At 42.6% G+C, this 11,939-nt stretch overlaps 1 protein-coding gene across 1 annotated transcript; it reads right to left on the bottom strand.

The window, feature by feature from the left end:
- Window positions 1-2,922: 2,922 nt before the first annotated feature.
- On the bottom strand, window positions 2,923-6,625 carry LOC139444967 (type-2 ice-structuring protein-like). Its single transcript, XM_071225998.1, has 3 exons — window positions 6,313-6,625; window positions 5,784-5,954; window positions 2,923-3,152 (listed from the first exon to the last, which is right to left on the bottom strand). Exons 1-3 carry the CDS (start codon window positions 6,623-6,625, stop codon window positions 2,923-2,925), a joined length of 714 nt encoding a protein of 237 aa, XP_071082099.1.
- Between the last annotated feature and the right edge of the window lie 5,314 nt (window positions 6,626-11,939).

The raw sequence follows: 11,939 nt of genomic DNA, 5'->3' as shown, positions 1-11,939 counted from the left end.
TCCACGAATATCTTCACAAACCTTACGTCGTCGCCTCAGATGTGCAGGGATCGTCGCCAGAAGACCTGCCAGACGTCCTATTTTGACAGGAAACCACCCTCAAGCACGTCTACAGTGGTGCAGACAGCGTCTACGCTGGACGGCCGTGCAGTGGAGACAAGTTCTCTTCACTGACGAGTCTCGTTTTCACCTCAGCCACAGCGATGGACGGATTCGAATGTACGACGTCGAGGTGAACGTTACGTCAATCATTGTGTCATGGAAGAAGATCGGTTCGGGGGCGGCAGCGTTATGGTATGGGGAGGGATTTCAGTAAGACAGAGGACCCGTTTGATAGTGGTAGAGGGAAATCTTAATGGACAGCGCTACCACGACGAGATCATCGGCCCTGTTGTTCTACCGTTTTTGCGTCGCCATGGCCCAGGCATTAACTTTCAACATGACAATGCCCGGCCCCATATTGCTTGACTTGTTCAGGATTCCCCTAAACAAAACAACATGAATGTCATCCCCTGACCGGCTCGCTCCCCTGATCTCTCACCAATCGAGCACATGTGGCATGAAATGGAATGGTGCCTTCGTCGTCAACCACGTGGTCCACAGACACTCCAGGAACTTCGAAATATGCTCCAGCAGATATGGCCTGGTCAGTTCCATGGGACGAAGATGTGTTGCTAGCATCGCAACCAGAGGTGGACACACACGCTGTTGTTTTGTAAATTGACATTTTGGCATGTTCATAGGTTGTTTTATGAAATCATGCATTTTCTGAAGTCAGTATGGCAAATTAAACCATTTGAACACTTACAGGAGTCTTTTATCTGTTGCAAACCGAAATTGTTTCAGATTTGGTGAAAACGTAACTTTGCATTAAATCTCATTCAATGTCACAGGAACATTTGTTGTTCAGTATGTCTGTGAACGTCTGATGTGGTGCAGGGTCGGAATGTAAGTTCCTAGCGTCGGATTCATTGGTCAGATGAGTGTAGGATTTTATTGCATGTTACTGATTGCAGAGTTTGTTTTTGTAGGCAGTGTTGCGAGGGCAAGGGCCCTAAGCTGGTGATGAGCCTAACCAGCCTGATAGTGCCAGGATCACCTATACCCTCTTTGCTGCATTTTTTAAATTTTAATCTGTGAATAATATCTTAAGTGCCATGATGGAGTAGCTCGATCATTTTATTACCGTCATCACCATGCTTGTGGTTTTGACACAAAGGTCCATCCATGGTACGACCCAAGATATGTGGAGGGCATCTTGGAAAATGATAAATACAACATTCTTTGGAATAGGCCCGTACACAGCCACAGACCTATCCAGGCAAACAAACCTGATCTTGTCCTATTTCATAAAGCCAATGAAATCATTTATATCATTGAACTTTCTGTCCCTTTTGACACCAATGTGATTGACAAGTTTCAGGAAAAACATGGCAAATATGCAGACCCCGCTTTCGAAATGTCATGCTTGCATCCCAAGTACCAGGTTGTCCAACTTCTTTTTGTTCTCGGTGCCTTTGGTTTGGCGCCTCCCAATCCGTTGACGGACATTGGGAGAGTACCCGGGTTTGTTGCCAGGTATACAGGCCTTCTGACAATCAGCAGTTTGGGGGAGTCTTTACTCACAAACCTTTTACATTATCAACATATCAGTTGGTGTAGAAACTGGTGTATTTATCAAAATATTTCACCAAACATTGAACGTCAGTTTGGATGGGTTCACTGATGTGTAAACGATTTATAAGCACTTGTTTGGATTGGTTCATTGAAGTGTTAATGATTTAAAAGCACTGGTTTAACCACTGCTTTTAAATCGTTCCCACCTCAATGAACCCATTCAAACTCACGTTCAGTTCTTATAGTTTTGCACTTTCTAGTTTACTGGTCTCGCCCAAAAATATCTTAATAATGATTGCTTACACTAAAGTTCTTTGGTTTCGCGGAAGAACATTGCAACAATGTTAATTTGTCGGTGTTTGCCAGCTCTCGGTCACATGTGTTTCCCACACTCAGTTACGCAAAACAAAATAGTTCTTTGCAAATATACAACATAAGCTAAAAATATGTCAACATCAGCATAATTTTATTCTCTGAAGAAATTGACAAACAATATTTGGGATTTATCAAATCTAAAAAAAAGCTAACAGAATACGAACAGGAAAGAGAACAAAAATATAAACATGACTCGATGCACAGGTGTGTAAACTCCAAGTATCAGATCAAGTGACTATCCATTCAGCCAATCGGCATAAAAGAATCGTTTGAAGATGTGGTCATATGAACTGTGTAAATGAACACAACAGAAAAAAGCACTTTCTCAATTCTCAGTCTTCGTTCATAAGATATCTTGCATCGTGACTACAGTGTATTGTTTGTGAAGATGTCAAACAGCACAGCTAAATTACACCACATCGAGCGAGAAATGATGAGTATAAAGTGACAAATACATAGCAAACTCGAACTGGAACTATTCATGAAGCTTGATTATCTGTGACATTTACTTTTTGACTGATCTAAAAACTAATACACCACTATTCCGAATGATGAATCAAGACGTAATAAATGAGACTAACATCAAATACCAGCATTTTACGACAGTTACAACAAAATTACTGTATTCGCTATGTCATGTATATTATTTCTATTATGAGCAAAGAGTAAACAGAATATTTTCAGAAATCAGTAATTTCTTAATCCAGACGATTAACTGGTGGTATAAATTTAAGGTTAACGGCGTTCGGCTTTGACGGATAAGGCAACATGAATCATTAGTCTGGTACATGTGATTTCACAGTTTATTCTCAAGGCCAAAGTATTAGACTAAAGCTTTTCAGTCAGAACATTCTGAATGTCATGCAAAGTTTGTAAAATATTTATACGTTATTTGATCAGAAAGTTGTTCTCGACAAAACGTGATAGAAGTCAGAACTGAATCTCGCACACAAACTTTTGGGCTGAGTAACAGTGAAGGTCATACAGGCAGATGAACTCTGGGGCTTTTGTGGCCGTGCACTCCTCAGGGAGATCACTTGGTTCATGGGGGCACCAGAGATCTGAGTTGGATGAGAATGTCATTCCACTGCTCCACTGCCACAGGCCATTATTGACATGTGACGCTCCACACATGTAGAAGTCATTGTCAGGTTCATCTCCTGGAATGACCAACGTCAGTAGGAGTTCTTTAGTAATTGTTTAGTCAGTAATTCTGTGAAAAAACAGTATGGTGTGGTTTCAAGGAAAGATAGTGAGTTGGGTTCAATTTCCCCTTCACAGACCTATTATAAAAACATAAGAGCATTTGTGCTTTTTGTTTGTTTGTTGTTTAACGCCACACACAGCAATATTCCAGCTTTATGACGGCGATCTGTAAATAATCGAGTCTGGACCAGACAATCCAGTGACTGACAGCATGACCATCGATCCACGCAATTGAGATCGATGACATTTATCAACCAAGTCAGCAAGCCTGACCAGCCGATCCCGTTAATCGCCTTTTACGACAAACATAGTCGCCTTTAACGGCAAGTATGGGTCTACCCCGGAATCTTCACGGGTCTACATTAATTGCACTACACAATGGATTCCAGTCTGCTGCTGTAAACTATAGACAATTCCGTACAATAACAGGAAGGTAGATTCAACATCTACAGTTAAGAACCGGCTCTTTGCAGTCCGCCTGTGTGACCCTAACAGCTTACCACTTGCGGCGAAGATTGGGCTGGGCGATTGGGCAGATTGGGCTGGGCGAGGATGTTACACCATGACGATGTAGCAGTGAACTGTATGCTATGGAAACAGTTCTTGACGTATGGGGTCGGTAGTTTCAAGGTATGCGGCGGTATCACACATGGCAGCTAACTGATTTGATTTTTTAAGATTGACATTTGACTGGTCAGCGATATTTTGACGAAATTTTGCGTCCTGTCGTTGTTCCATTTGCTAGATGCCAATGCCAGACCACATCGTACCCATGTCCTCACGACAAGAAGGCATACGGACATTGGACTGACCTGCAACGTCCCCTGACATCTGTCGGATGTACCCGCCAACATGGCCCAGCTCAGGGTAGCTCTTCAGGCGGAATGGAGTGCAATACCAAAAGCACCCACACGAAAGTTAATCAACAGTATGTCAACGAGGTGGCCTGTATGTATGGTCGTATATTGTGGACACACCAGACCTTTATTACACCTTCACTGTCTTTTTATCAGTTCCCTTATTTGTTGTCGGTAGAATATGTAACGCAGCGTGTCAACTTAATGGGCCTCAACTTTGTTGTGGTACATTGTTGACAATTGACAGCCTCCTGCGACATACACCTGTGGCAGAGAATCTTGCTACAACAGGGATTAAAACAACACCTACCTACTTCATTCGTAGCCATCATTATTCCAGTTTGATTACGACTGCCAGTTAATAATCTATCTGAATCAGACAGAGACTGGACGCAGGAGCAACGATTAACGTCATCAAAGTAAGGTGCTATGTAACGACGCCACACCCACACTCTCACCCTCACCCACTCCCACATCAAAACCCACACGCACACTCTCACCCACACTCAACTCACCCACAACCTCACCCACACCCTCACCCACAACCACATTCTCACCAACACAAAACCCACACCCACCCGCAATGAGCAAGAGTGACGAATAAATTGTCTGTGAAAACCATGTACACTACTGCTCAAAACAAACGTTCCCTCCGAGATAAAAGTTTCAAAACCATTCTCATAATTATAAGCATGTTTCATGAATCTATGACGATGCTAGATGCTCGCGAAAAGAATGAAAGTATTCCGCCCAATTCATGGCACCCTTCACAAAAACATGTAAACGCATGTCAATGGTTAACCTGAAAAAACACCGCAACATATGCCACAAGTCAAAATACGGAATTGTATCGAACGTCATTTTGGTCACTTATGTTTATCCTCCACATGGTTGCCATAAAACGTTATGAAAGATGTACTGAGGCCTTGAATGTTTTAACCCTCATGAAATAACTTGAAAGCAAGTGTAATAAGTGGATTTCTTAAATAGCTGGACCATGGTCGATTCTTATCAAATGTTTGAAACGTAGAAACCAAAGATCAAAGGTTTGTTTTACATGAACAATTGCCTTGCCTTTGCATGTGTTCAGGACGGGTGCCACCGGTGGTACCTTTTCGCGAACACCAAGTATCATCACTTTTTCGATAATGATTCCTGAATGCCTGCGTATAATATAGTCGGAATCTGTTTTTAGTAGAGATTTCATATGATTATGAAAATATTTTTGTAGCTTTTATTGATCCCAGAAAACTGGTAAACCGAAATATACCCAACCTTCCCCTGTATTAGAAAAGACGACCTAATGACTATGGTAAGGATTTGGTGGTAAGATCACAGTGGTCGACGGCTTTGTATCCCGACAGCATTGCTCGTTGCTAATGTTATCAACCATTGCTTTGTTTGATCCAGACGAGGTTATTTAATTGCCAGGCCTTGTTTAATATGGAGTGTACTGTTTCAAGTGAAATTGTTTCGATTAATACATTTCCGGATTAACTATTCTTTGGTATGCAGTAATATCCCTTCATATTTTGAGATGTTTACAAACATAAACATCTAGAAAACTGGGTTTTAGAAATACCGTGATCATGGTTATCGGGGTTTCGCTGTAGCTCTAATATTGCAATCTTTGGCATAATACTCTTTAATCTACTGAGAAGTGTATTCAAACTCATCTACTTTAGTAAAATTTAATTACTTTCGAATGTGCACTAAATGTTTGTTTACCATTCGCCTCCATGAAGTACCGAAATTCATCAACCCTCGCCTGACTCCCAAGGGTAATCAAATCTGCATCGTCATCTCTACAGTGTTCTCTGGCAGTGTCCCTGTCCATCTTCTCAGTGACAACCTTGATACATCGTCTTCCCATAACACTGTATCCTCTCGGGCAGAGAGCTGAAATTGTACAAAATTGTATCTTATTAGCAAATTATTAAATCCATAAATTCATTAAGGAGGTTACCTAATCCACAAATACAGAAATTAGATTATTGTCCTTGGCATGGTCAGTATTTCAATAAGAGAGCTATGTTTTCTCTATGCTATATCACGTTGAATATCACTTTGCACAAGGGCCGAACTTCGAGTAAGTGAACGTCTGGCTAAAGAGACATCGTGAGAGTTGAGAAGACGAGAGGACAAATTGGGATTTGAATTACTTTAATCAAACTTGCTTACCCTGTAATGTGACTCGAGCCACATACTCCTTCGTAATTGTGAACAGTAGATATACACATAAGTACAGCGTACTTACCAAACACAGTTGCAGAAGGGAATTGGGTGAATTCATCAGTGGTCGAAACCACCCTCTCGTAGATGACGCACTCTTGTGAAGTCGGCTTAAAGCATACTGACAAACAGTCGCTATCTGCAGCGCAAATATCAGCACATGCCCACACACTGGATGAAGTTCGAACATCCGTCCAGTTCTGTACAAGTCTGCCATCGAAATGGGAAAGGCGAAAAAGAAATTTACGTTTCGTGATTGGTGCTGTCTGGAAGGATCTACTGATAAAAGTGAAGGAAAGTAGAGTGTATATATACCGGGGCATCACAGAGCTAGACATCTCTCTGGCTCTAAAGGAAACGCACATGGCGTTCTGTCCTTGATGTGAGATACGTCTTCGGCGTCAATCTCTTTATTCAAATTTTGTGAGGCCATGAAAAAATAAAATGTTTTTCATCAATGAAAAGAATTCGTCACTAGGCACTTATTACTACTTTAAGGGCGACCTTTCGACATTAGAGAAAGGGAGAAGAAGCATTATTGGACACTGAGCATCTTAGAGACAATGCAGAGAGAAATATGATGTGTTTTGTATTAAATTACAGTCTCTACACAACACCATCATATTATATACTGAACCGCAAAATAAACGTCACTCCAAGTAACATTGCATGAAAAGTTGTCATTTAAATATCTGGGTAATTCTTTGTCAAAGTTTCTAAAATATAACATTTCCTTGCCCGTAAAATGAAATTTGATGATAAAAAAACCCAAAGCAGATGACAATAAAACGGATCGCCCAAACGCATCACGGCAATGGCCATGATAACCCGATACAAGTGAGTTCCGTGCAAATTGAAATGCACATGCGTTCCCCCATTACTTGCCCTATAAAATTCCACCCAGATCGGATAACATTCATTCGTTATTGAATTGCTACCATATGCCAAGATTGACAAGAAATCAGCTACACCAAGCCCTTAGACAATTGCAAGCTGGACCATATACAGGCTCCAGCAACGGTACCAGACCACCAACACTACAGATGACCGACCACATAGTGGAAGACCAAGGGCCGACGTCAGGATCGTCAGATTGTTCGACCACATCTTCAAGATCGCTTTGTTACTGCTGCGGATACTGCTCGACATACCTTTGGGACACGCCAGCGACACATTAGTGCGGACACCGTGCGTCGACGATTAATGAGCAGACACCTCCACTGTCACAGGCCACACCAATGACCCATTCTGACACCACATCATCGCCGGGACAGTCTTCAGTATTGGCACCAGTATTGGCGCCACCAGCAGTGGAGAAGAGTCCTCTTCTCAGACGAGAGCCGTTACTGTATCTCAACAGCAGACGGCAGAGAGATAGTCTGGCGACGCCGTGGGGAACGTTATTCGGGTGCCTGTGTTGTTGAGAGAGACTCGTGGAGTGGTCCGAGCATCATGTCGTGTGTGTGTGTGTGTGGGGGGGGGGGGGGGGGGGGAGGGGGGGGGAGAGTGGTTTGGGGGATTGGTCTTGCACAGAGGGTCGGCCCTGTGGTCTTCCAGAACATCGGTCCAGGGAGAGGCAAGGTGTGTCACAGCAGCTCGGTACATTGATCAAGTCTTGAGGCCACACGTCATACCTCATTTGGCACGTCGCCGCAACCACGAGTTTCAGCATGATAACGCCCGTGCCCACACTGCGTGAGCAACGCCAGACTTCCTCCAGCAGAATGGCATAAGAACCATGCAGTGGCCTGCCCTCAGTGCCGATTTAAATCCCATTGAGCACCTGTGGGACGAGATTGAAAGACTGCTGAATGACGTCAGACCAAGGCCGACAACTGGAACTGAACTGCGTCAGACGTTCCTCAGAATGTGGGCTCAAGTGCCTATGGCCTGCATCAACCGCCTCATCCATTCCAAGTATCGACGTTGCACGGCAATCAGTGCACATGACGGACACACGAGATACTGACCTGTGATGCCATTTTCTTAGACTATGTAAATTATTGTAAACACTATGAATTTATAGAAAATGCTGGTTGTCTTTTATGTAACCAATGTTACTGGTCTTTAAAATTTTCTTTGTATTTGCGATTATGTGACAAAGAGGTCAGGACAATAACTGAAAAGAAAATCGCTCACATTTTATGTTTTGCATGTGTTTGTGACCGGTTCCACCGGTAGGGCAGGATACGCTCACCTTTTCGGGAACACCTGGTACTATCGCTATTTGATTGTGATTTATAAAAACTTATTCATGATATGATCGGAACCGTACTATCGACTCTGGTTTTTTGATGCGATTTCTATTGCATATGGAAAAGGGTTTTGTCGCTTTATTTACGCATTTCTTTGTACGAATTACACGGACGGCGATGATAATCATTTTATTAACTTTCCGTGGCCTAATATTCGGAGTGATGCTTTGGATAGGCAAATGGATCTTCCATGCTTAAATGAAAAGTAAATTTACACGTTCATTAAGAGGACATCTTCCATTAAGAATAACAAAGACACGGGCTAATATTTGAGTAGATGCTCGCTATAATTGCAAATCAAGTACTGCACCTATCGTAACCAGTAGCGACACATACACGCAAATCAATATTTTAGGAAAATGCTTGTCATTCCTTGTTTACCACCAGTGTCGTTTTGGTAGCCTTTGTTCGAAGAGAAGAAATTCACAGCGTCAACAACTCTCTACAACCTAGTTAAAGTTAAAATAAAGGTATCTAAATCAAATTGTACTAATTCAACTTATTCTACATTCTTGCATAATTTGACATGCTCACTCAATATAGATTAAAACATAAATTAACAACTGATTCGATGTTTGTAAAAGCGTTGCCATGGGGACATTGGACCAATTTCTACATGAAATCGCCTTGAGGCAATGATGTATACAGACATCATTTACTGTTGGTTTTTATCATCATCCAATACACATTTTGGTTACAAATGGTTACAAATGTTACAAGGATTTGTTATCGATGACAAAACCCAGAAGCCATCTACATCAAAAGGATTCAGCCAGCAATGAACAGAGACCAAGGCTATTACATCCCGCCTGCTTACCATCACCTAATTGCTAAATCCCTTTGTCCATCCAATTAATACAGTGGCTTCCATCATCTCCGTCTGTCTGCTTGTTTACTCTGTGTTCATTAGCCATCCACTGGCTTCCAATTAGCTTAATCACCTCTCTGTGTCCATCAACTAGTCACTGTAACAACTTAGATGTCAATAAGTGTATATATACCTATGTTGTTTAGCCCTATCCATCTATTGCTTGATAAAGGTGTTAGGATCTACACCGAAACGTCGCACTAATTGTAATAAAGAAGTTGTTCATCCATAGAACTCGTCTTACTTTAAGCCTGATGGTGTTATAAATATTTTTGGTTGCATTTTGGAAGCCCCGAGTAAAAACACAACATAAAAAATGAATCGTCAAAACGCACCATTCCAATGAATATGTGGGTATCATGAACCCATTTCTCGCGAAATCGAAAATGCACGAACTGTCACGAACTGTAGTGGGTGTAAAACTGGGGCCGATTCTTGGACCTACCACTCCTTGGTCAACGATGCCACACCATCTCAAATTCAGAGAAACCAGGCTATCGGACTTTTGGAAGCTGGAGAGTCTGTCCAAGATGTTGCCCGTCATTTCAACGTTAACATAACCACAATTTACCGTCTCTTGCATCGATACAATGCTACACAGACCACAGATGACCTTCCTCGGAGCGGTCGTCCTAGGGTCACCACACCTCGACAAGATCGGCAGATTACCCGTCAACACCAGCGACAGCCGTTCTTAAGAGAAAGAGAAAGAGAAACCATAATCGACACATTAGCCGGGACACTGTGATCCGACGTCTCCGTTCCAACAACCTCAGATGTCGCCGACCAGCACGTCGTCTTGTTCTCCAACCACGGCATCGACAAGCACGACTTCAGTGGGCACAGGGTCATCACAATTGGCGTCATCGTGAGTGGAGGCGTGTCATCTTCTCTAATGAAAGTCGCTTTTGTGTCTCCCATGCAGACGGAAGAGTCAGAATTTGGCGGCGTCGAGGTGGTTGTTTCCCGGACAGAAACGTTGTGGAAATCGATCCATGGGGTGGACCTAGCGTCATGATATGGGCAGGGATTGGACTTAATGCGAGACTTGGACCCATGTGCTTTCTGAATGTTGGTCAAGGTCGGGGACACAGCGTCACTGCTCAGCGGTATATCGGCCAAGTGATCAGACCCCACGTTGTTCCATTTTTTGCACAACATCAACAACACTTTTTCCAGCAGGAAAACGCTCGTCCCCATGTTGCCAGAGCTACCATGGCCTTTCTGCAACAACACAACATCCGTGTTCTACCGTGGCCAGCCCTCAGCCCTGATCTGAACCCCATCGAACACTTGTGGGATGAGGTTCAAAGGCGTCTGCACACTGTGCGCCCAGTCCCTACAACTGCTGATGAACTACGCACAGCTGCTCTGGATGTGTGCAGGAGGATCCCCAGGGCCTTCACAAATCGTCTGATCCACTCAATGTACAGGAGATGTGTGACAGTGATCAAAGTTAATGGTGGTCACACCATGTATTGACTGACATTTAGGGTATTGACCCGAAACTGTGTAAGCACTTAACAATTATGTCATCTGCCTTTTTATCGATTAAACTTTTTAAGTCTTCAGTCAAATTTTTTTCAATCTTGCCCTATTAGTATTTCTTGTCTTTACTGTTGAAAATAAATAACATGTATACTGCATACTCGACTTGCGTTTGTTTTGATTATACATGTAGATGCATAGAGTGAGTGAGTTGGTTTTAACGCCGCATTTAATATAACAGTATTCTGGTTATATCAGGGCATGTCAGCTTACTATGGGAGGAAAGCCCGAAGCGATGCAGATCTGAGACGTTTACCACTTCGGTGAAAGCACGGGTATGGTGCTGACAAACCTAGAAACATAATCGGGGCGAACTGGGATTCGAAAACACAAGGGTTTCTGGCGTGCCCAAGGGACACAACTCTTCACAGTGACTCGCGACGCCTTAGACGACAGGGCCAACTGTGGCCTCCTAGATGCATAGAAATATGTAAGAAGGTTATTTTTATCGATATTTTAATCCACTGATTCTGTATAGTTAACATGGCTTATGTATAAATATGGACCGAGAATGTGAAGGGCGGATGTTGAAATCAATCAGGAGTATGTATGCAAACATTAGGTGATGTGTAGCTGATGGAGGTTTTCGGATGCCGTTAATGTGTTTATGCTCATGATATAGTCGGAATCGAACAATCGACTCTGCTTTTAGCAGAGATTTCTTAGAAATATGGAAGAGGGTTTTGTCGCTTTTATTTGTCAAGATGTGCATCCTCGGTATTTCTGTTTGTTTTATGACTGATGTCTGTATTGGAAGTATATATCATGATGAAGACAAACAATCAATATTGGGATGGCAAAACTATTTGATGCTGTTTGCTGAGGATATCACATTTTATTTACACTTTATGGAAAGTGTTTGAGGGGAAACCATCTCACGACATAACATTTGACACACACACACACACACACACACACACACACACACACACACACACACACACCCTTTGGTTAGTTGGTTTGTTGGCTTGTTGTTTAACG

This window comes from Haliotis cracherodii, unplaced genomic scaffold (genome assembly GCF_022045235.1).
Source record: "Haliotis cracherodii isolate W230 unplaced genomic scaffold, xgHalCrac1.p SCAF_6, whole genome shotgun sequence".
Lineage (NCBI taxonomy): Eukaryota > Metazoa > Mollusca > Gastropoda > Lepetellida > Haliotidae > Haliotis > Haliotis cracherodii.
The sequence above is the reverse complement of the archived record's forward strand: the minus strand, read 5'-3'. Positions and strand labels throughout refer to the sequence as shown.

Bases quoted from the DNA above. Each gene is read 5' to 3' on its own strand.
- LOC139444967 (XM_071225998.1), bottom strand. From the start codon at position 6,625: ATGTCTAGCTCTGTGATGCCCCGGTATATATACACTCTACTTTCCTTC. The intron at 5,955-6,312 runs GTAAGTACGCTG...GTACAATTTCAG, and splicing joins CCCTTCTGCAACTGTGTTTG to CTCTCTGCCCGAGAGGATAC. The intron at 3,153-5,783 runs GTAAACAAACAT...TGGTCATTCCAG, and splicing joins GTACTTCATGGAGGCGAATG to GAGATGAACCTGACAATGAC.